This window comes from Oncorhynchus masou, unplaced genomic scaffold (genome assembly GCF_036934945.1).
Source record: "Oncorhynchus masou masou isolate Uvic2021 unplaced genomic scaffold, UVic_Omas_1.1 unplaced_scaffold_732, whole genome shotgun sequence".
NCBI lineage: Eukaryota > Metazoa > Chordata > Actinopteri > Salmoniformes > Salmonidae > Oncorhynchus > Oncorhynchus masou.
In genome coordinates, this window is record NW_027013773.1 from 271,338 (window position 1) to 296,225 (window position 24,888).

General features: G+C 44.9%; 1 protein-coding gene and 1 long non-coding RNA gene across 2 annotated transcripts in view; both read left to right on the forward strand.

Annotated features, from left to right (window-relative positions):
- The window catches only part of LOC135537249 (uncharacterized), a 71,457-nt gene extending 64,091 nt beyond the window's left edge, over nucleotides 1–7,366 (forward strand). Inside the window, exon 2 of the long non-coding RNA XR_010455154.1 lies at nucleotides 3,253–7,366. This is a non-coding gene — a long non-coding RNA (uncharacterized LOC135537249). The remainder of the gene's footprint in view (nucleotides 1–3,252) is intronic.
- A 5,058-nt stretch (nucleotides 7,367–12,424) lies between these two features.
- The window catches only part of LOC135537248 (liprin-alpha-like), a gene marked incomplete at its 3' end in the record, with an annotated part of 28,158 nt that continues 15,694 nt past the window's right edge, over nucleotides 12,425–24,888 (forward strand). The window contains exons 1-8 of the mRNA XM_064963430.1: nucleotides 12,425–12,442; nucleotides 13,096–13,230; nucleotides 13,499–13,582; nucleotides 19,425–19,550; nucleotides 19,681–19,743; nucleotides 19,944–20,035; nucleotides 20,492–20,575; nucleotides 23,962–24,156. Coding sequence (XP_064819502.1) covers nucleotides 12,425–12,442; nucleotides 13,096–13,230; nucleotides 13,499–13,582; nucleotides 19,425–19,550; nucleotides 19,681–19,743; nucleotides 19,944–20,035; nucleotides 20,492–20,575; nucleotides 23,962–24,156 — 797 coding nt within the window. The remainder of the gene's footprint in view (nucleotides 12,443–13,095; nucleotides 13,231–13,498; nucleotides 13,583–19,424; nucleotides 19,551–19,680; nucleotides 19,744–19,943; nucleotides 20,036–20,491; nucleotides 20,576–23,961; nucleotides 24,157–24,888) is intronic.

Genomic DNA, 24,888 nt, shown 5'->3' on the forward strand with positions numbered 1-24,888 from the left:
GTTCTGAGATGGCAGAGTGGTGTTCCACTATGACATCATCTTGTGTTTCCCAGGAGGTTCTGAGATGGCAGAGTGGTGTTCCACTATGACATCATCTTGTGTCTCCCAGGAGGTTCTGAGTTGGCAGAGTGGTAGAGAGGTTTTCCACTATGACATCATCTAGTGTCTCCCAGAAGGTTCTGAGATGGCAGAGTGGTAGAGAGGTGTTCCACTATGACATCATCTAGTGTCTCCCAGAAGGTTCTGAGACGGCAGAGTGGTAGGGATGTGTTCCACTATGACATCAGCTAGTGGCTCCCAGAAGGTTCTGAGATGGCAGAGTGGTAGTGAGGTGTTCCACTATGACATCAGCTAGTGGCTCCCAGAAGGTTCTGAGATGGCAGAGTGGTATAGAGGTGTTCCACTATGACACCATCTAGTGGCTCCCAGGAGGTTCTGAGATGGCAGAGTGGTATAGAGGTGTTCCACTATGACATCATCTAGTGGCTCCCAGAAGTTTCTGAGATGGCAGAGTGGTAGAGAGGGGTGTTCCACTATGACATCATCTGGTGTCTCCCAGGAGGTTCTGAGATGGCAGAGTGGTGTTCCACTATTACATCATCTTGTGTCTCCAAGGAGGTTCTGAGATGGCAGAGTGGTAGAGAGGTGTTCCACTATGACATCATCTCGTGTCTCCCAGGAGGTTCTGAGATGGCAGAGTGGTAGAGAGGTGTTCCACTATGACATCATCTTGTGTCTCCCAGGAGGTTCTGAGATGGCAGAGTGGAAGAGGTGTTCCACTATGACATCATCTCGTGTTTCCCAGGAGGTTCTGTGATGGCAGAGTGGTGTTCCACTATGACATCATCTCGTGTCTCCCAGGAGGTTCTGAGATGTCAGAGTGGTGTTCCACTATGACATCATCTAGTGTCTCTCAGGAGGTTCTGAGATGGCAGAGTGGTAGAGAGGTGTTCCACAATGACATCATCTTGTGTCTCCCAGGAGGTTCTGAGATGGCAGAGTGGTAGAGAGGTGTTCCACTATGACATCATCTCGTGTCTCCCAGGAGGTTCTGAGATGGCAGAGTGGTAGAGAGGTGTTCCACTATGACATCATCTTGTGTCTCCCAGGAGGTTCTGAGATGGCAGAGTGGTGTTCCACTATGACATCATCTCGTGTCTCCCAGGAGGTTCTGAGATGTCAGAGTGGTGTTCCACTATGACATCATCTAGTGTCTCTCAGGAGGTTCTGAGATGGCAGAGTGGTAGAGAGGTGTTCCACAATGACATCATCTTGTGTCTCCCAGGAGGTTCTGAGATGGCAGAGTGGTGTTCCACTATGACATCATCGAGTGTCTCCCAGGAGGTTCTGAGATGGCAGAGTGGTGTTCCACTATGACATCATCTAGTGTTTCCCAGGAAGTTTTGAGGTGGCAGAGTGGTAGAGAGGTGTTCCACTATGACATCATCTTGTAGCTCCGCTGCAGGCGCATGGCATCTGTATTATTTATAGGCACTTACACTGGGTCTACTTTGCTGGCCACACACACACAAACACACGCACGCACGCACACACAAGCCTAGCCCGTGGTTGGTACATTACCTGCATCGCTGAGGCAAGGCAGAGAGAGCCAGCCAGAGTGTCTTGTCAGTTGAGGATGTATGACTCATGAAGTGAGTGATCCTCCTGTACCAAGGCCAGTGAATGTGGGAGGAGGAAGAGGAGGAAGAAGAGTAGAGGACAGGACAGCAGTTGGAATCACAGTCTGACAGTGGCACTTAAGACAGTAGAGAGTTGTACTACCAGAGCCTTTAGACCAGCACAGAACAGCACATTATTCACCATCTATACTTAACCTTGGCTAAGATTAGCCCAGTCCAGGCCACGACACACACACATAGAGGATTTCCATCATGTTTCTGATGTGTCAGTGTGATGTTGGTTTGTCCTATGCTAAGCTTCAGGGCCCATATGACTTGGGTAAAGGTAGTGTCCACGACGCCATGATGTCACATCAGATAAAGCCTGGCATATACACATTACATCACACAGGGCTGCTGCGCATTGCTCTTTAAATATGTCTGACCTCTGCTGTGTGTGTGTGTGTGTGTGTGTGTGTGGCAAGATGATTTATTTATGAAATTATTTTTCTTTTTCTGAGCTTTCTTGTATTGTAACAAAAGCTCACATGCTCAAGTGCTCTCTCTCTGTCTCTCTGTCTCTCTGTCTCTCTGTCTCTCAATTCAATTCAAGGGGTTTATTGGCATGGGAAACATGTGTTAACATTGCCAAAGCAAGTAAGGTAGATCATATATGAAGTGAATATATAAAGTGAAATAAACAATAAAAATTAACAGTTAACATCACACATACAGAAGTTTCAAAACAATAAAGACATTACAAATGTCAGATTATATATATATAGTGTTTTAACAATGTACAAATGGTAAAGGACACAAGATAAAATAAATAAGCATAGATATGGGTTGTATTTACAATGGTGTGTGTTCTTCACTGGTTGCCCTTTTCTCGTGGCAACAGGTCACAAATCTTGCTGCTCTGATGGCACACTGTGGAATTTCACCCAGTAGATATGGGAGTTTTTCAAAATTGGATTTGTTTTCGAATTCTTTGTGCATCTGTGTCATCTGAGGGAAATATGTCTCTATGTTGGAGGAAATTATAGTTGAAATGATTAATTATGTATACATTTATTTTAGAACCATTAAGTTTTAATACTATTATGTTATGGTATGAAATGTGTGGGTTCTTGGTTAAACTAGGACCGAAAATGTAGGTAAAACAAATGAATTGTCTGTACCTTGCGGGAAAGGGAGAAGGAGGGCATATATCCCTTCAGACAGATAAGAATATTTGTTCGATGTTCCATTAGTGGAGAATAAATGATATATTTTAGACAGATTGGAATGTTAGTTTTATGAGGGGAGTAGAAGAGGGTCTCCAGATCGGAAGACACTATTGTGTGGATCGGAGAGAGTGTGAGAAACTGATGACGTCATTTTTATCTTCCCTTTAAAATGTAATGTTCTTTGTATTTTAGTTTAGTACTCTCTTGAATTAAACGCTATTACCTGAGTTTAAGACTGGGGCTCTGTCCATTCCTATAATAATAATATGGGTTTTACAATCCCATAGAATGCATTGACAGAGTAATTAATTCTGATTGGGAAACAATACAGAGGAATTTAGAATTCCACTAACAAATTGGTCCTTCGATGCCGGATCTAAAATACCTGTCTCTGCCATCTGTAGGTCGTACGCCGGAAAAAAATCGTGCACGTTATTAAAGACCCCGGAATGGAGGTTAAAAACAGGCTGGTATACACTACAGACGGCAGATACGGTGACTAGACCAAGCGAACAATGCTTTTCCCAGTCGGCAGCAGGTATAGTAGTTTTTAATTCTCTATTTAATTTTTAGTTCTGTGATTGATGGGCGTGGGGAGACAGCAAGGGAATGCGCAAGATAACTGGATTGGTCATTTGAATAGTGGCAGTATTGATCATCGTTCCGATTCAACTAATACTACTGAAATATCCAAATGAGGAGGAGAGGGAACCTAAATCTAAAGAGATGAGAGAAAAGCCATATCTATAGACAGGAAAGTTCCATGCGAGAGGGAAGTCTAACAATTAGTGGCGTGAGATAACGATTATTAGCGTTCTTTAAAAGCCCTCTGACACAACCGGAAAATAAGATATTAACTAGGGATTTACAAACCCTGGGCTTATAGTTGTAAGGTAAGACCTAATATCTGATTCAAAAGTCAAAGCTATTGATAAGATTTCCATAAAAGAGACCCACACATGGTCAGACAGAAAAGCACTAAAAGTAATTAAGTAACGGTAAATTACAAATTTATAGAAGTACACGCACATAGAATTAAAATTATATATAGAAAGGCATAGATAAGTGATTAAATATCATAGCTAAGTAACGGTAAGGATTTTTTAGAAATTCCTCAAAAGAAGTGTCGGAAACTAGCGGGAGATTACCGTTATAGGAGCACAAAGAGAATGGAAGGGATGGAATGGAAGCTGATATTACGAATATTGCCAGGAAGGGTTTTAAATTAGGACGATTTTCTGGGAATTCCCGGTGTCGAAGTTTTGCGACTACGGACAATTATAATAATAATGTATTGAGAGGGGAGTCGTATTGAGAGAAAAAAAGGCATTAAAAAATAATGGCGAGACAATACGCTATTTTGCCCAAAATGATCTGGTGGAAGGATGTATTGAGATGGGAGTTGTGTTTAAATAAATATATCATAGAAGAAAAAGTTACCTAAAGTTAAATGTAGTGAATAACGTAGAGATACGATACAATGTCGTGCTATCCGGACATTATAGCTATTTATGAATCGACTGACATATGATAAATTTAGCACAAAAAAATGGTACGTTCAGATGTTAGGGTATATGGTAAGTTGAGCAGTTGGGTTGGTTTTACTTTGATGATTAGAATTTAAAACTGAACGCAATCTGAATAGGGAATATATATTTTACAGAGGCAGGCAGATGTGTGATGACGTTTCACGTTGAACAACATCGTTCCTCAAATTTAAACAGAGAAAAGGGGTTGTGGCATTTAGAGGGAAAATGCGTGCATTATAGCTTAGAGTTACTTTTCAAAAGCGGCCAAAAGTTCCAAATACATTTCTTTTAAAAAGGATAAGTATCGTAAAGATAGACTGAAAAGATGCTACAGCTTGCAGCGGAAGTGCTAGGCACTCAATGGGCTATATGGTGCAACACTTTGGACTATACAATAGGTAAGAATAGTTTCATCGTAAAAAGTTGTGATTGTTTTTCAGAGTATTGGTTTTTTGTTAGGTAACGCCTGGGAATTCGAACTAGAAGTTAACGTATCCTAAAAAACACTATATCTATTTTTCTTTACTTTTCTTTACGGGGAAAAAGTATATGTCTTATCTTAAAGGGACAGTGCACGTCAATCACAGTGGTTTGAGTGTATGGCAGTGTATGAAATATTTTGGGAAGACAATTTGAAGATAGACTGAATGAGTTTCATGAAACATCGAGAGATTTAAAACAAGTGAATAACTTATTGGAAATAGAGGCGTAATTAAAATACTAAGTCAAAGACGAGACAGTTACTTAGATCAAAATGAATTCTAAATAATAACGAAGAGACAATTACGATCTATACCCATCGAAATATTTTATCAAATTAGCGATGGGGTGATAAATTATAATTCAAGATTTTAACAGATGTGATAAATTAGGTTTGGTTTATCGAACAACAATTATTTACAATTCATTGAAAGTCGCTACGAATTGGGCTGAGGTTGAGCGCTTGATGATGACGTCACTAGCGAGGCACTTTTGTCGCTACGGACTGGGGGTAACGGAGAAAATGATCTTTTAGAAGTAAAATGCGTGCATTATTGTTTTGAGTCACTTTTCAGAAGTTGATAAAAATGTCGAAATACATTTTTAAAAGGAGTATGTAAGTCGTCAGGAAAGATGCTAAAAACTAGCAGCTGATTCGCTAGGTGGGTATCATTGATTTGTGGTATTTATTTGGACTGTAATTAGGCCATGAGAAAGGGAGATTGAATGTCTGAATCGTAAAACATCATGATAATGGATTCTGATGGTTATTGATTCCTGGTATGATTGTTTATGTAACACCAGTGAATTTGAGCACAGTTTCCATTATGTGGAACAATGTTAGGGTATTAATGTGGAAAAGCAACCTCTATAGAAAAACATAATTGCATATGTTTCGGGAAACTAGCTAGGTTGAATTTGGTTATTCAAGCTTTTCCCCTGATACGTAGACATGTGTAACAGGGGCAAGTTGGGGTTTGTTTGTTTTTTCTTGAGGAACTAACAGATGTAAACGTGAGTCTCTGAGTAATATTGCCATCTGAAGCATTATAAGTAGTGAGTTTTCGTATAGTTTGTTTTTAGCTGATAAAAGTGGTTTGTTTATTTGTTTGCTAGTTATGGAATTTTAGGGTTTGATTTAACTTAGTTAAACATTGTGTTCTGGCGTGTTTAGGTAGAATTCTTTATTCCGGGACGGAGGGGAGTTACCTAAAATAAGTCAATTAAAGGAGCCATGGGAGAATGCGAATGCATATTTATTAAATATCAGGGATTAAATTACGAATTTCTTACACTGAGAAATGTACGACATTTGCGGCAGAGGGAAAAAGTAATACAATTAACCCGATAACATTATTGTATCTAAGGATAGCGTGTTCATTTAAGTAATCATATACATTGACGTTGTTTAAAACTTATGATTAATGATTTGAGTTAAAGGGGAATTATCATTAGGTTTGGTTTATAGTTCACGTTTGAGTTTCTGAATCGATATAGTGTAAATGAATACTAACTAAGTGTTTTGGGTTTTCTCCGGGAAAATGGATATTTCACTGTCTCTATCTGGAATGTTTCTAGGGCCTATACTCTTGGGGAGAGTGAGTGAAAATGAGGCCATAAACTACCACATTGGAGGGGGCCTGGAGGAAGTTTTTTGTTTCAGTGCAAGGGTATTAAAGGTATTTTCAAGGGGCACTCAGCACATGGGATTTTAATGAGTTTTATTTTCTGAGTTTTCATTACCCAGGCAATGTCCTTTGATAAAGGAATGTTCTGGGAACATGGAAATAAAAAAATGTTTGGAACTAGTTGATTATTGTTTGCAAATTGTTTTATATAGTGAAAACCACTGCTTTGAAGGGTTTTGTATGACCTATGACCTTCTGATGACTTTCCGTTTTGGCTTGATCACCCGCATTGGAAAGCCATTTGGATAATAAATGTATGGTCATTTGTAATACTGCTTTCAAAATAATTTGTGTAATTGGTAAATATGTTCTTTAGCCATATTTCTCATTTGGACATTGTGAAGGGCATTGCTTTTAACTAAGGGTATGCTGCTTTAAGTCTATTTTCCTATGACCATAGGGGTTAAATCATTTTTCTCTGGAGTTTTTTTTTCAGTTTAGTGATTTGAATTTGATTAGGTTAGCTGAAATGTTGTTTTATATTTGTTTTCAGTTTTGTTTTACATGACTCTCATACAGAGAGATGTGTGTAAAACATGGGGGAGGATTTAGTTTTTTGAGGGTTTGAATTGAATTTATACAACTTAAGTGATATGTGAAGGAGTGTATTGTATTGTTGTGTTTGTTTTGTTTTATTCCCGAGGTATAGGTCTAATTTCTTGATCCTTGGTTCTATGATGGAGTTGACAGTGAGATGGGGAGAATAAACCAATTTGAAAGAATAGTTTCAATAGAATGTTTTTGATATTCTCTGTGAAATATGTTTAGATATGTGTGTTAAGAATAATTGGTAAAAGTAATCATTAAAGACAAATTTGAATCACTGAGGAATGATATTCTAAATATTGGTTTGATAAATAGTTGGGTTGTTACTTATGATTTGGTATTTGGTATTCCACACTTTGCAACATATATTACTTTTTTTGATTATTAGGAGTTGTTTAAAAATAGTATTAAATTTAACAGGAATATAGGACATCTGTGATGATTGAGGATTAAGATAGATTGATTAAGGAAATGTAAGGACTTTAGAGATTGCCACTCATAGACAAGTTTTTTCTAAAATCAATGATTTTAGATAAAGTAAAACAGTTAGAAGCTTAGTGGTATTTGAGAGATATGAGAGAAAGGGGTTACGGTTTAAATTGGTAAAGATATATATTTAAGAAAATATGTAAGTAGCACAGATACTTCTTAAAAGTAGATAAGAAACTTGACAGGAAATTGGTACAGCATTGACAGGAATGGACGCCCAAGGGAGAATTGGACATGTGGAAAATTAAAGGGCTCCTACATGATGATGTCAGACATAAGGATAATTTACTAAACTTATCTAAGTCATTGTTTAAGAGTAGGCAAGGTTGTTACCTGGGCAGAGCCAGGTAACAAAGGGGGGATGGGTAAATTGTGTTCTAGGATAGGATGTGAACTACGGGATAATTAACTAATAAAAAAATAAAAATGATTAGCTAATCAGAACAAATGAGAAACTGTTAACCAAACCTGTATGTCCAAGATTTTATACACCACAGGTGAATTACAGGTGAAGTCACTCAATCCAGTCCCTGAGGCCTGTTGGGGGGACCATACCAAAGACTCCTGGTGACAGCTAGCTGAAAGAGCTACCCGGATTCATATCGCACTGTGGGAGGGTAAGACACCCTGACACTGTCAATAACAGAGTTCGAGAGGAGAACTGGAATTAACAGAATTCTGGGGGCCATCTCTCGAATAAAAAATACCTTACCTGTCCCTTCCTCACTGTTGTTGTTCATAGAAGTGAAGATGTGTCTGGCTCTTGCTAAGTGATGAGTTCTCGGAGAGGGTGGGGCTTCACATGGAAGCTGTTCATCTCAGCTGTCTTATTGTGGGTGACATATTCCTGATACAGCACGTCCTACTTGAGTATGCAGAGAGTGGTAATTTGACCCATGGTTTAGACGATGAGGATTTTGTTCCAAAATAAGCATAAGAGATCACTAGATCTGGGAAGACAGGAAGTTAGAGTAGAGGTTGGGAAGGATCTCTCAATGGAGTTTTATGTAGACCAAAATGGAGTCTAACTACATGGCAGTCTAGGACTCTGAGCCATTATGGCATATATCGGTGCAGGTTCCCATATTGATCGTGGACACAGGTCAGCTCATTTGGAGAGAGAGGGCTATATGAATCCACTCACACAGTATGGAAGGAGGTGGAGTATAGTGGAGGTGAGAGTTTTTGATTGTAATCCGGAGAGAGGGATGCATTGCATAAAGATAAGCCTAACCCTCTAAACAGTAATGAAGGAGAATCTAGGGTTGTGGTATGATGGAGATGACCAGTTCTTGGTCAACACCCTAGTACGGTTCTGGGTAGAGGAGGTTAGGCCAGTATGGTAAAGCTGTTCACGAAAGCACGAATGACAGATAATGACAGTTGTATTGATTTGCACTATTTAAATCCCCAGGTTCCTCCCTTTACAGTGACCGGAGGAGATTATTACCGTTTGGCCCGGTACAATACTCTTGGGAAATGATGTCAGGGTGAGGTTTTACCAACAGATTGGACAGGATTATGCTCCATTGTAATGCCTTTGACACTCATTCAACACCAAGACATGAAGTATAGCCAAATGGGAGAAAAGAGCTATTCCATCCGGGTCTCTTATTGACTGATAACATTGGGGTTCCAAGGGGGGTGCCAGATGAGTCAAAGCAAGAAATCAGATCCTAGCAGGATTAGAGTTAAGCATTTCCGGGGGGTCTACTCTCAATAAGAACGTGGACTGGATTAATTATATCTATGATAATCAACAGCGCTTTAACAAGTATACCAGAGATGCTATTAAAGTGTTTGCAGAACAGACTGAATCAACCAGCCTGATGGCTTGGCAGAATAGAATTGCATTAGATGTGTTAATGGCTGAAAAGGGAGAAGTACGCGTGATTATCGGGACCATGTTTGTGCTTGCATCCCAAATAACACAGCTCCGGAGGAATCAGTGCCCGAAGCCTCAGCTGGTTTGACCACCCTGGCTCACGGTTTGGCAGAAAACTCTGGGGTGGATACTTCTCTGACTGATTGGGTTTTGATAGTACGTTTGGAAAATGGAAAAATGTTATGATCACTGTGTTATGGGCTACATTCACCTGTGTGACTGTTTTAGTTTTATGTGGCTGTTGTCTAATTCCCTGTGTATGAGGCCTTATTTCCAGGACTCTGGAGAAATCGATGACAATAGATGGTGCGGTATGGGCCCATTCCAGGTTCTGACCCGTGGAGGACTGAATGCATGTCTACAAAACAAGTGGACGAATCTGGATCTTTGTGGGGAATTTATATTTGATGAGACCATTTTTGATGTTTAGGGAGGCAAGGTTGTATCCCATCTCAATGTTAGACTGTTTTTTCATGAAGATTGTAATGAAAATCCTGATAAGAAGAGTTATAATTCTGATGAAGGTTTAAAGGTTAGATTAAGGTTAGATTTGAATAATGATGGGTGAAGAGTCTGATAAACATTTATAATAATGTTGGTTATGTGTCTATTCATATGATAATCTGATAAACCTTTATAATAAGGTTAATTATGTGTCTATTCAAATGATAATCTGATAAACCTTTATAATAAGGTTAATTATGTGTCTATTCATATGATAATCTGATAAACCTTTATAATAAGGTTAATTATAAGTCTATTAGTGTGATAAATCTGAAAAACCTTTATAATAAGGTTAGTTATAAGTTTATTCATATTTTAATTTTTTATGTTTGATAAAATTAGATGTAGATTTGAATGTATAATATTTAATCAAAGGGAGGATTAGTTGGAGGGAATTATAGTTGAAATGATTATATATATATTTTATATATTATATATTTTATATATTATATATTATATATATTTTAGACAGATTGGAATGTTTGTTTTATGAGGGGAGTAGAAGAGGGTCTCCAGACCTGAAGACACTATTGTGTGGATCGGAGAGAGTGTGAGAAACTGATGACGTCATTTTATGTTCTCTCCTTAAAATGTAATGTTCTTTGTATTTTGGGTCAGTACTCACTTGAATTAAACGCTACTACCTGACTTTTAAGACTGGTCTCGATCTATTTCATGTAAAATAATAAACTTACAACTTATTAAGAAATAGATAGAGTGTGAATTTGGTTTTGGCTACAAAACATATAGGAATTTAGAATTCCTCTATCACTTCTCCCAACCATCCAGGAACAGTTTGGTGACTAACAATGCCTTTTCCAGCATGATGGAGCACCTTGCCATAAGGCAAAAGTGATAACTAAGTGCCTCGGGGAACAAAACATCAATATATTGGGTCCATGGCCAGGAAACTCCCCAGACCTTAAGCCCATTGAGAACTTGTGGTCAATCAAGAGGTGGGTAGACAAACAAAAACCCACAAATTCTGACAAACTCCAAGCATTAATTATGCAAGAATGGGCTGCCATCAGTCAGGATGTGGCCCAGAAGTTAATTGACAGCATGCCAGGGCAGATTGCAGAGGTCTTGAAAAAGAAGGGTCAACACTGCAAATATTGACTCTTTGCATCAACTTCATGTAATTGTCAATTAAAGCCTTTGACACTTATGAAATGCTTGTAATTATACTTCAGTATTCCATAGTAACATCTGACAAAAATATCTAGACACTGAAGCAGCAAACTTTGTGGAAATTAATATTTGTATCATTCTCAAAACTTTTGGCCACGACTGTACACACACACTCACATACACACCCCGGAGGAGTTACATGGGGGTCAATACTGGTTCACAGAAAGAGGGGACGGGGTGAGGTAAGGGACACACACAGGGTGAATGAGGGTTCATCAACAGTTCAGTAGAAGGTGAAGTTGAGTTCAGCTCCACTGGACAAGAGTATGTGGTGACACATCCATTCGTACCTCAGAGACATCGTCAGGGACAGGTCTGGTAAGGTTCAGTCTATCACACAGACACACACACACGGACACACACACACACTCACACAGACACACTCACACAGACACACTCACACAGACACACTCACACACACACTCACACAGACACACAGACACACTCACACAGACACACTCACACAGACACACCCACATACTCACACAGACACACTCACACAGACACACTCACACAGACACACTCACACAGACACACCCACATACTCACACACACACACACTCACACAGACACACACACACAGACACACTCACACAGACACACACACTCACACAGACACACTCACACAGACACACTCACTCACACAGACACACAGGCTCACTCACACACACACAGACACACACACACACACACTCACACACATACATACATACACACACACTCACCCACTCACTCACACAGACACACAGACACACTCACCAGATAATATCAGGGGCTTCCCAGCTAACAATTATAGGGAGAGAGAACGTTTTGTAATGTTCCCCTAATGTTTGAGTGTCCAGTTTTCATTTAGTTAGAGTAACATTCTATCTATATCAGCAAAAACCTTCTGAGAACCCTTTTAGGATGTTTTGGCATTAAAGTTAGGATAATATTTCCCTTAATGTCAAGCAGAACATACACATCACGTAAAATAGTTACCATGTTCACAGAATATACAATATTAATGTTCTAGTCACATTTCATGGGACGTTTCATGTGTCCAGTTTTCTGAGGTTTGGGAGAATATTCCATCAACGTCCCACCAAACATACACAGAACATGGTTTCATGTTCTCCGAACATAATATATTCATGTACTAGATACCATGTTCTTTGTATGTTTTTGGTGACGTTGATGGAATATTCTCCTCACCCACAGAAAACTGGACACATGAACGTTCATGAAACGTGTCTAGAACATTAATATATAACATTCTGAGAACATGGTAATAACGTTATGGGTAAGTTCTATTTGGCATTAAGGGAATGGCCTCTTGGAAGCGTTCCTATGAAAAAGGAGTTAATGACCTAATGAGACTTAAGGGAAAATTCTCTAAAGTTGTGGGAACGTTTGTTGTTAGCTGGGTAAGCAGTTCAGCTGGTATGAGTAGCATGTCTATATGGAACAAACAGGGATTTTGTAATCCATGATAAACAATTACATCATTTTAAATTTGCCAATGACATTAAGTCAAAACATCTGTATGACCAGACCTGAAATATGTATGTTCATTTCTCTCTCTCTGTCTGTATCACTCTCCCTCTCTCTCTGTCTGTATCACTCTCCCTCCCTCTCTCTGTCTGTATCACTCTCCCTCTCTCTCTGTCTGTATCACTCTCCCTCTCTCTCTGTCTGTATCTCCCCCTCCCTCTCTCTCTGTCTGTATCACTCTCCCTCTCTCTCTGTCTGTATCACTCTCCCTCTCTCTCTGTCTGTATCACTCTCCCTCTCTCTCTGTCTGTATCACTCTCCCTCTCTCTCTGTCTGTATCACTCTCCCTCCCTCTCTCTCTCCCTCCCTCTCTCTCTCCCTCCATCTCTTTCTCCCTCCATCTCTATCTCCCTCCACCTCTCTCTCCCTCCCTCCATCTCTCCCTCCCTTCATCTCTGTCAGAGTGAGGAGAAGGTGCGCCAGCTGCAGGAGTTGTTAGAGTTGGCAGAGCAGAGGCTGGCTCAGACCATGAGGAAGGCTGAGACACTACCAGAGGTGGAGGCAGAGTTGGCACAGAGTGTGGCAGCCCTCACCAAGGTAACGACACACACAGTCGCAGAGTCCTAAACACAAATACAGAGGCTGGATGTCAATTGAACCCCCCATAGCAATGTCGACAGATGTAATTCAATCAACCAGAAAGCATCTATCTGTAAGGGGAAGGTATCTGTTATTAGTGGTAGTATTTCACAGCAACTAAAGCAGTAGCCAGTTTACTGGGCCGTGTGAAAAGCGCCTGCCTAGGTGTGTAAATGCAGGTTTGATTGAGTTTTGATTGAGTTGGGTCCTATGTCTCAACCTGCAGGCGGAGGAGCGTCATGACAACGTGGAAGAGAGACTCAGACAGCTGGAGTCACAACTTGAGGAGAAGAACCAGGAACTGGGCAGGGTGTGTGTGTGTGTGTGTCCGTGTGTGTGTGTTAGCCTGCAGGACAAGACTACAGTTTTTCTCTGACCTCTCTCTGAGTGCAGCATAGACTGATGCTTCACATTAGTCTTGCCCCTTGAATTTGTCTCTCTATGTTCCCTCTCACACACAAACACACACATTTACACGTCCTTCTCATTTAGAGCATTACACACTCAAAACGCCTTGCTATAAATATGGACTAAATCCACACATATCCTGGCGCAGCCTGTTTCCCCTCCCCCACAGACCTCTGATTGGCTGATATATTTAGAATTGGAATACTTCACCCGTGGCTAATATCTAGCTCTGCGTGTGAGATCATGAATATTTAGTTGATTAAATGAGTTCTCTATGGAAACAGATGTGAATGTGGTTGAGATACGATGGTAGTTTTCCCACTGATGAAGAATGCATAACACCATTGTCAGGATTTGGCCAGGGTTGTTCCGGGTTTTGGTCACTAGATGCCCCCATTGTGCTTTTTGACCTTATGTTTTTTCCCTTGATCCCCATTATTATTTGCACCTGTGCCTCGTTTTCCCCCTGATTGTATTTAAACCCTTAGTTTCCCTCAGTTCTGTGCTCTGTGTTTGTATGTTAGCACCCAGCCCTAGTGTTCTGTGTGCTCTCGTCGATTCCGGTGGACGCTCTTGTGGAATTCTGTTTTTTTTGTTTTTGTTTATTTATTTTTGAGTTTCTCTTGAGGCTTTTTTTGTGCTATACCTACCACCTTTTGGATTTGCCATTTTGTATTGAAGGACTTCTCTTTTTACTTTATTAAATACACTGTCTTAAGTACTGCTGTGTCTGCCTCATCTTCTGGGTTCTGCTGACTATTCGTGGCTCAGTTGGTTAAGTGACTGTTTCTCACTCCGGAGACCCAGGTTCGTAACCGGGTCCTGACAGAAACACAGAGCCAATAATGAACCCAGAGGCAGCCAGTTCCCAGGACCTTGTTGCCATGCTGTCCCACCACCAGGAGACTGTCCAACGCCCTGGTTCAGCAAGAGGCCTTAATGGCTAGACATTCTCATCTTCTGTCGGAGATGCTGACTTCCATTAAGCAGATATCTGATCGACTTACCCCGGCAACAGTTCCCGTCCCAGTACCTCAGATTCATGTACCCATGGCAGTTAACCCCCTGGCTGAACCTCGTCTTCCACCTCCCCAACGGTTCTCAGGTGATCCAAGTGCTTGTAAAGGGTTTCTCACCCAATGTTCTCTCTCCTTTGAGCTGCAACCCTCGTCGTTTCCCACCGACCGGTCTAAGATCGCATATATCATCACCCTGCTGTCGGAAAAAGCCCTGGCCTGGGCTACTGCTGTGTGGGATGCCCATAGTTCCTGCTGTGCCAGCTACTCTGCCTTTGCTGAGGAATTTAAACGAGTGTTTCAAGGCCCAAGCAGTGGTTCTGACTCAGCCAAACAGCTCCTGACTCTCCACCAAGGTTGGCGCAGCGTGACGGACTATGCCATCCAGTTCCGCACGGTGGCAGCAGCGAGTGGCTGGAACAACGAGGCGCTCACGGTGTGCTTTCTGAAAGGCCTTTCCGACACTATCCAAGATGAACTGGCCACTCGGGAACCACCGGACAATCTCGAGTCCCTGATCAAGTTGGCCTCACGCATTGACCAGCGTCTGAGAGAGAGAGAACTCAACCGTAGACCTCTAGCCCCTATCAGTCCCAGCTCCGAGTCCCCACCTTTATCCTCGCTGGCTCCACCGGAACCCATGCAGATTGGACGCATCTCCCAGGCTGAGAGAGACCGCCGGATGAGGGAGCGACGCTGTCTATATTGCGGCAAACCGGGCCATTTCCGTTCCACGTGTCCCGGGCTCCAGGGAAACGCTCTGTCCCGTACAGACCGGGGGAACTGTAACGGGAAACATAACCTCCTCCCATCCATCCAACTCCCGTCTGCTCATTCCAGTCACCCTCTCCTGGGACAACCACAAGCTTCACCTTCAAGCCTTGGTAGACTCTGGAGCCGCAGGTAACTTCATGGATGGTGTCTGGGCGAAGGAGAATGGCGTTCCCTCTGAACCTCTAAGTGACCCCATGAGGGTTACTACATTGGATGGAAGCCCTTTGGGATCTGGACTTGTCACTCATGTCACTACCTCCTTGCGACTTTCAGTTTCACAACACCAGGAATTGATGAACTTTCATTTGATCTCCTGTTCCGAGTTCCCTCTCGTCCTTGGATACCCCTGGCTTCACAGCCATAACCCTCACATCGACTGGTCTGTGGGCACTATCAAGCAGTGGGGTCCTACGTGCCAAGCTACTTGTATTTTCCAGAATTCCCCGAGTTCTACTCCCGAGTCTTTAGAATCCATCGACCTGACCCGAGTTCCCGAGTGTTACCATGACCTCAAACTGGTGTTTAGCAAACAGAGGGCCACCATGCTACCACCCCATAGACCTTACGATTGCCCCATCGACCTGTTTCCGGGCACTTGCCCCCAGGGGTCGGATCTTTTCCCTATCTCCACCCGAACGAGCTGCTATGGATACCTACATCAAGGACGCTCTGGAAGCAGGCCTCATGCGTCCATCCACCTCCCCGGCGGGAGCAGGGTTTTTCTTTGTGGCCAAGAAAGACGGTGGATTACGTCCTTGCATCGACTACCGGGGACTCAATGCCATAACCGTCCGTAACCGTTACCCGCTACCCCTTATGGCCACAGCCTTCGAGCTGCTCCAGGAAGCAGTTGTTTTCACTAAGCTTGACCTGCGGAACGCATACCATCTTGTGCGGATCAGACCTGGTGACGAGTGGAAGACCGCTTTCAACACGCCTACTGGTCACTATGAATACTTGGTGATGCCCTTCGGCCTGACCAACGCCCCAGCGGTGTTCCAAGCGCTCATAAACGACGTGCTTAGGGATATGCTTAACATATTTGTGTTCGTTTACTTGGATGACATCCTCATCTTTTCGAGCTCCCTTCAAGAACACACTAAGCATGTCAGACAAGTACTCAAACGCCTCCTAGACAGCCATCTGTACGTTAAGCCGGAAAAATGTGAATTCCATTCATCCCGAGTACAATTCCTGGGATTTGTAGTGGAACCCGGTCGAGTCCAAATGGACCCCAGGAAGGTAGGGGCGGTAGCGGATTGGCCCACCCCCAAATCCGTTAAGGAAGTTCAGCGTTTCCTGGGCTTCACAAACCTTTACCGCAAGTTCATCAAGAACTTCAGCTTGGTGGCAGCCCCTCTCTCAGCTTTAACCAAAGGTGGCAATGCAAGGTTTTTGTGGGGAAGAGAAGCTCTGACGGCCTTCCAAGGACTCAAGCAGCGCGTCCTCTCTGCTCCCATCCTGATACTACCGACTACGGATGAACCATTTGTGGTGGAGGTAGACGCATCAGAGGTTGGTGTTGGAGCTGTCTTGTCTCAGAGGGGTGAAGACAAGAAGCTTCATCCGTGCGCTTTCTTCTCACACCGGCTTACCCCGGCTGAGAGGAACTACGATGTGGGGGATCGTGAACTCCTAGCGGTTAAGATGGCATTGAAGGAATGGAGACACTGGCTCGAGGGGGCTTCTCACCCATTTCAAGTGCTTACGGACCACAAAAATCTGGAGTATATCCAGCAGGCGAAGCGGTTGAACTCTAGACAAGCTAGATGGTCTCTTTTCTTCAATCGATTTCAGTTTATCCTCACCTATCGGCCCGGGTCGAAGAATCTCAAACCGGATGCCCTGTCCCGAGTCTACGCTCCTGCCATTCGAGATGACACGGACATGCCTGTCCTTCCTGCTGCTAAGATTGTGGCTCCGATCTCGTGGCAAGTTGAGGATACCGTGAGACGAGCTCAAGCTATCGAACCGGACCCGAAAGGAGGTCCTGCCAATCGGTTGTTTGTCCCCAAGGCAGTGAGGACTCAGGTCCTTCTGTGGGGGCACTCCTCTCGCCTCACCTGTCATCCGGGCGTAGGTCGCACCTTGGAGTTCATCCAGCGTAAGGTCTGGTGGCCTACCATAAGAGAAGACGTTGCCACTTTCGTCAATGCCTGCCCCGTGTGCTGCCAGGGCAAATCTTCTCACCTCCGCCCTCAAGGACTCCTTCACCCTTTACCTGTTCCCCACAGACCCTGGTCCCATATCTCATTGGACTTTATTACTGGACTTCCTCCATCCCATCGCAATACTACTATCCTAGTCATAATCGACAGGTTTTCAAAGGCGGCCAGGTTCGTCCCTCTGACTAAGTTACCTTCTGCCAAGGAAACGGCTGAGTTGGTAATTAATCATGTGTTCCGAGTCTTCGGCATTCCTCAAGATATGGTTTCTGACAGAGGTCCCCAGTTCGCCTCAAGGTTTTGGAAGGCCTTCTGCCAACTCATGGGGGCTTCTGCCAGTCTATCTTCAGGGTACCATCCGGAGTCCAACGGCCAAACAGAGAGGATGAATCAAGAGCTGGAAACCACCCTCCGATGTATGACTCGTGACAACCCGTCCACATGGTCATCCTTTATTGTTTGGGCCGAATACGCGCACAACACCTTGCGCTCCTCCTCCACTGGTATGTCCCGCACGAGTGTCAGTTTGGCTATGCTCCTCCATTGTTCCCGGACCAGGAGGCAGAAGTCAGAGTGCCTTCAGCCTTGAAGTTCGTCAGACGCTGTCGGCTTATGTGGAGGAAGACCCGTCTTAATCTTATGCATTCCTCACAGAGGTACCAACAACAAGCCAACAGACGTCGCCGTCCCGGGCCTACCCTGCGCCCCGGCCAGAGAGTCTGGCTCTCCACAAGAGACTTACCACTACGGGTGGAGTCTCGCAAGCTGTCCCAAAAATACATCGGTCCCTTTAAGGTTGCCAGGAGAGTTAACCCAGTTTCTTATCGCCTACACTTACCCAGATCCCTTAAGATTAATCCCACATTTCACATTTCATTGTTAAAACCTGTTGTTTTTTCTCCCCTTGTCCCGGCAGACAGACCTCCCCCTCCGCCTCGTGTCATTGGAGGCCAGCCGGCTTATACCGTCCATCGGATACTGGATTCCCACCGGGTGCAGCGGTCCTGGCAGTATCTGGTGGACTGGGAAGGCTACGGTCCGGAGGAGCGCTCCTGGGTTCCTGCCAAAGACATCCTGGACCCTGACCTCATTCGTCAGTTCAGGGCCCTCCACCCCGAGAGAGCTGGTAGGAACGTCAGGAGCCGTTCCTAGGGGGGGGATTCTGTCAGGATTTGGCCAGGGTTGTTCCGGGTTTTGGTCACTAGATGCCCCCATTGTGCTTTTTGACCTTATGTTTTTTTCCCTTGATCCCCATTATTATTTGCACCTGTGCCTCGTTTTTATCCCTGATTGTATTTAAACCCTTAGTTTCCCTCAGTTCTGTGCTCTGTGTTTGTATGTTAGCACCCAGCCCTAGTGTTCTGTGTGCTTTTGTTGATTCCGGTGGACGCTCTTGTGGAATTCTTTTTTTTGTTTTTGTTTATTTATTTTGAGTATCTTTTGAGGCTTTTTTGTGCTATACCTACCACCTTGTGGATTTGCCATTTTGTATTGAAGGACTTCATTTTTTTTACTTTATTAAATACACCGTCTTAAGTACTGCTGTGTCTGCCTCATCTTCTGGGTTCTGCTGACTATTCGTGGCTCAGTTGGTTAAGTGACTGTTTATCACTCCGGAGACCCAGGTTCGTAACCGGGTCCTGACAACCATGTTGCCAAATCAAGTCCTTTCTCTCTCATTCTGTCTCCTGCTGTTGTACCCATGGCGTTTGTATTGACTTCTGCTGTATGTGGGTGACAATCATGAACTTCTCTTTCTCTCCCCTTTCCCTCTTCCTCCCTCTCTCAGGTGCGTCAGAGAGAGAAGATGAATGAAGAACATAACAAGCGTTTGTCTGACACGGTGGATCGTCTGCTGTCTAACGAGAGACTGCAGCTTCACCTTAAAGAACGCATGGCAGCACTGGAGGACAAGGCATGGCCACACACACACACACACACACTGAGACACACACACTCACACTAATGACATACTCACAAGGCCTATAGTGATTCCCAAATGATAGCTGAACAGTGATGTCATATCCTGTTCCTGTTGGTTCCAGAACTCCCTGATTCAGGATCTGGAGAACTCCCAGAAACAGCTGGAGGAGTTTCACCACATCAGGGTGAGTCAGGGCCTGGACAGACAACACATGAACAACACAGACATCCCCTCTATCCCCACAAAGATCAATCCAGTTCTACTTTTCACACACAAAACAATGAGGACAAATGATGGATAACCACAAACCACTGGGGTTGGAAGAGAGTTGAACTGATACAAATATATTTCTGTTAACAGTCCCACAATTCCTTTCTTCCTCAGGAGCGTCTGATTGGTGAGATTGAGAAGCTGCGGAATGAGATCGACCCCCTGAAACGCTGGAGTGGAGTGTCTGGAGATGGGGCACATCCACGGTACACACACAGACTCCCACACTTGCCCCATAATAGCCCCCTATTCTGTGTGTGTGTGACGGCTTTCATTGGAAGAAGAGGAATCGTCAGACAAATGTAGCGGGATACGTGTTCATGATTTATTAGTAGAACTGAATAACAATGAGAACAACCAAAACAGTTATGTCTGGTGCAGACACAAAAACAGAAAGCAACTACCCACAAAAACCCTGTGTTGGAAAAGCTACCTAAGTATGGTTCTCAATCAGAGACAACAATAGACAGCTGTCCCTGATTGAACACGGGCCAAAAACAAAGAAATACAAAAACATAGAAAAAAGAACATAGAATGCCCACCCTAGTCACACCCTGGCCTAACCAAAATGGAGAATAAAAGCCTCTGTATGGCCAGGGCGTGACAGTGTGTGTGTGTGTATAGGTCTCACATGGGCAGTGCCTGTGACCTGCGTTTCTCAGTGGTAGGACGGACACTACAGCTCTGCTGTCATCAGACGGGCAAAGAAGGGCCGTCTGGCAGCGCTACGTGACGAACCCAACAAGGTAACCACACACGCACACACACCCCTGTGCCAAACTTTGTACCCTCCCCTGTGCCTATGTCACATTTCTGTGCCCATCTCAATCTCTGTCATGAAACCCCACATATCCTCTCTTCCTCTCCCCTCATCTCCTCCCTGTTGTTAGTGTCTCCTCTCCCCTACACCCCTCCAGTCCTCCCTGTTGTTAGTGTCTCTTCTCTTCCTCTCCCCTCCTCCCCTCCTGTCCTCCCTGTTGTTAGTGTCTCTTCTCGTCCTCTCCCCTCCTCCCCTCCCTGTTGTTAGTGTCTCTTCTCTTCCTCTCCCTCTCCCCTCCCTCCCTGTTGTTAGTGTCTCTTCTCTTCCTCTCCCCTCCTCCCCTCCTCTCCTCCCTGTTGTCAGTGTCTCTTCTCTTCCTCTCCCCTCCTCTGCTCCCTGTTGTTAGTGTCTCCTCTCCCCTCCTCCCCTCCTCTCCTCCCTGTTGTTAGTGTCTCCTCTCACCTCCTCCCCTCCTCTCCTCCCTGTTGTTAGTGTCTCTTCTCTTCCTCTCCCCTCCTCCCCCCCCTGTTGTTAGTGTCTCTTCTCTTCCTCTCCCCTCCTCCCCTCCCCTCCTCCCTGTTGTTAGTGTCTCTTCTCTTCCTCTCCCCTCCTCCCCTCCTCTCCTCCCTGTTGTTAGTGTCTCTTCTCTTCCTCTCCCCTCCTCCCCTCCTCTCCTCCCTGTTGTCAGTGTCTCTTCTCTTCCTCTCCCCTCCTCTGCTCCCTGTTGTTAGTGTCTCCTCTCCCCTCCTCCCCTCCTCTCCTCCTGTTGTTAGTGTCTCCTCTCACCTCCTCCCCTCCTCTCCTCCGTGTTGTTAGTGTCTCTTCTCTTCCTCTCCCCTCCTCCCCTCCCTGTTGTTAGTGTCTCTTCTCTTCCTCTCCCCTCCTCTCCTCCCTGTTGTTAGTGTCTCCTCTCCCCTCCTCCCATCCTCTCCTCCCTGTTGTTAGTGTCTCTTCTCTTCCTCTCCCCTCCTCCCCTCCTCTCCTCCCTGTTGTTAGTGTCTCTTCTCTTCCTCTCCCCTCCTCTCTTCCTCTCCTCCCTGTTGTTAGTGTCTCTTCTCTTCCTCTCCCCTCCTGTCCTCCCTTTTGTTAGTGTCTCTTCTCTTCCTCTCCCCTCCTGTCCTCCCTGTTGTTAGTGTCTCTTCTATTCCTCTCCCCTCCTCTCCTCCCTGTTGTAAGTGTCTCCTCTCCCCTCCTCCCCTCCCCTCCTCCCTGTTGTTAGTGTCTCTTCTCTTCCTCTCCCCTCCTCCCTTCCTGTCCTCCCTTTTGTTAGTGTCTCTTCTCTTCCTCTCCCCTCCTGTCCTCCCTGTTAGTGTCTCCTCTCCCCTCCTCTCCTCCCTGTTGTTAGTGTCTCCTCTCCCCTCCTCCCCTCCTGTCCTCCCTTTTGTTAGTGTCTCTTCTCTTCCTCTCCCCTCCTGTCCTCCCTGTTGTTAGTGTCTTCTCTTCCCTCCTCCCCTCCTCTCCTCCCTGTTGTTAGTGTCTCCTCTCCCCTCCTCTCCTTCCTGTTGTTAGTGTCTCCTCTCCCCCCTCCTCCCCTCCTCTCCTTCCTGTTGTTAGTGTCTCCTCTCCCCTCCTCCCCTCCTCTCCTCCCTGTTGTTAGTGTCTCCTCTCCTCCTCTCCTTCCCCTCCACTCCCTCTCCTTCCTGTTGTTAGTGTCTCCTCCTCTCCCCTCCCTCCCCTCCCCCTCCCCTCCCCTCCCTCCTCTCCTCCCTGTTGTTAGTGTCTCTTCTCTTCCTCTCCCCTCCTCCCCTCCTCTGCTCCCTGTTGTTAGTGTCTCCTCTCCCCTCCTCCCCTCCTCTCCTCCCTGTTGTTAGTGTCTCCTCTCCCCTCCTCCACTCCTCTCCTTCCTGTTGTTAGTGTCTCCTCTCCTCTCCCCCTCCTCCCCTCCTCTCCTCCCTGTTGTTAGTGTCTCTTCTCTTCCTCTCCCCTCCTCCCCTCCTCTGCTCCCTGTTGTTAGTGTCTCCTCTCCCCTCCTCCCCTCCTCTCCTCCCTGTTGTTAGTGTCTTCTCTTCCTCTCCCCTCCTCCCCTCCTCTCCTCCCTGTTGTTAGTGTCTCTTCTCTTCCTCTCCCCTCCTCCCCTCCTCTCCTCCCTGTTGTTAGTGTCTCTTCTCTTCCTCTCCCCTCCTCCTCTCCTCCCTGTTGTTAGTCTCTTCTCTTCCTCTCCCCTCCTCCTCTCCTCCCTGTTGTTAGTGTCTCCTCTCACCTCCTCCTCTCCTCCCTGTTGTTAGTGTCTCTTCTCTTCCTCTCCCCTCCTCCTCTCCTCCCTGTTGTTAGTGTCTCCTCTCCCCTCCTCCCCTCCTCCCTATTGTTATTGTCTCTTCTCTTCCTCTCCCCTCCTGTCCTCCCATTTGTTAGTGTGTCTCCTCTTCCTCTCCCCTCCTGTCCTCCCTGTTGTTAGTGTCTCTTCTCTTCCTCTCCCCTCCTCTCCTCCCTGTTGTTAGTGTCTCCTCTCCCCTCCTCCCCTCCTCTCCTCCCTGTTGTTAGTGTCTCCTCTCCCCTCCTCCCCTCCTCTCCTTCCTGTTGTTAGTGTCTCTTCTCTTCCTCTCCCCTCCTCTCCTCCTCTCTTCCCTGTTGTTAGTGTCTCTTCTCTTCCTCTCCCCTCCTGTCCTCCCTGTTGTTAGTGTCTCTTCTCTTCCTCTCCCCTCCTGTCATCCCTGTTGTTAGTGTCTCTTCCTCTCCCCTCCTCCTCTCCTCTCCTTCCTGTTGTTAGTGTCTCCTCTCTTCCTCCTCTCTTCCTCTCCCTCATGGCTGATGAATCAATGGCCCTGATGAGGGCAGTAATATGGCTGATAGTTGTGAAACACTGCATGTGTCCCTCATTGCGTACAGCTCTCACCTAACCAATGCTTCTCTCTCTGACTTCTCTCTCTGAGCCCTGACACCTTGGACATACTTCTGTGTGCTGCAAGTGGTGTTTCTTTATCAGAATGAATGTCTGGAAAGTGTTTCAATATGAGATGTGAGTGTGGATTTGTTTGGATATCTGACTGTGTGTAATCTGATGTGTGTATCTACTGTACAGGTGTGTGTGTGATTTGCAACAGTGTGTGTATCTACTGTACAGGTGTGTGTGTGTGTGTGTGTGTGTGATTTGTAACAGTGTGTGTGTGTGTGTGTGTCTATCGTACAGGTGTGTCTGGTTTGTAACAGTGTGTGTTTGTGTGTGTGTGATTTGTAACAGTGTGTGTGTGTGAGTGTGTCTATTGTACAGGTGTGTGTGATTTGTAACAGTGTGTGTGTATCTACCCTACAGGTGTGTGTGATTTGTGTGTGTGTGTATCTACCCTACAGGTGTGTGTGATTTGTAACAGTGTGTGTGTATCTACCCTACAGGTGTGTGTGATTTGTAACAGTGTGTGTGTATCTACCCTACAGGTGTGTGCGGTGTGTGAGCAGGACTACTCGTCTCTACGGGGCAGCATCAGTCACCTCCTTGGCGGTGACATGGAAGCAGTCAGACATAGATGATGATGATAGCTCCGCCCTCCTGTCACCCAACGGCCAATCAGATGCACAGACTCTGGCTCTGATGCTGCAGGAGCAGCTGGATGCCATCAATGAGGAGATCAGGTAAGAGAACACACATCCGGTTGGCATTTCCACTCACCACCAAATATGGTGATGAGAGGAAGCCCAGTGGCCGGCAGTTGGAGAAGATGGAGCCAGATGGATTTTGTCCGACATTCTACACATTTTCTCATCGATGAAACATTTGATCTCAATACAGTTCTTTTTCCCCAAAACTAAAATCTGTTATGAAACAGACAAAATGTTGTACTCCTTGCCAAAGTTTAAAAAATGTCTTTGTTTAGAACTAGTGTGGGGGGTGAATTGAGTTATTGGACACACACACTTCACAGAGCAGGTGTTCCCAAATGGAAATATGCAAATACATGCTACAACGCGCCAATAGGATCTCGCTAGCTCGTGCTTGGCTCTTCCCACCGTAATTAATTTGCTCCCATTGGAAAGGACAGGCTGTGGTCTATCTCGGGTTAGTTCTAAAAGTCTCTGATGCAGTTATCATTTCTCATTGTTCTCTCTCTGTGGTCTATCTTGGGTTAGTTCTAAGTCTTTGATGTAGTTATCATGTCTCATTGTTCTCTCTCTGGGGTCTATCTTGGGTTAGTTCTAAGTCTTTGATGTAGTTATCATGTCTCATCCCATTGTACTCTCTGTGGTCTATCCTGGGTTAGTTCTAAGTCTTTGATGTAGTTATCATGTCTCATTGTTCTTTCTCTGTGGTCTATCTTGAGTTAGTTCTAAGTCTTTGATGTAGTTATCATGTCTCATTGTTCTCTC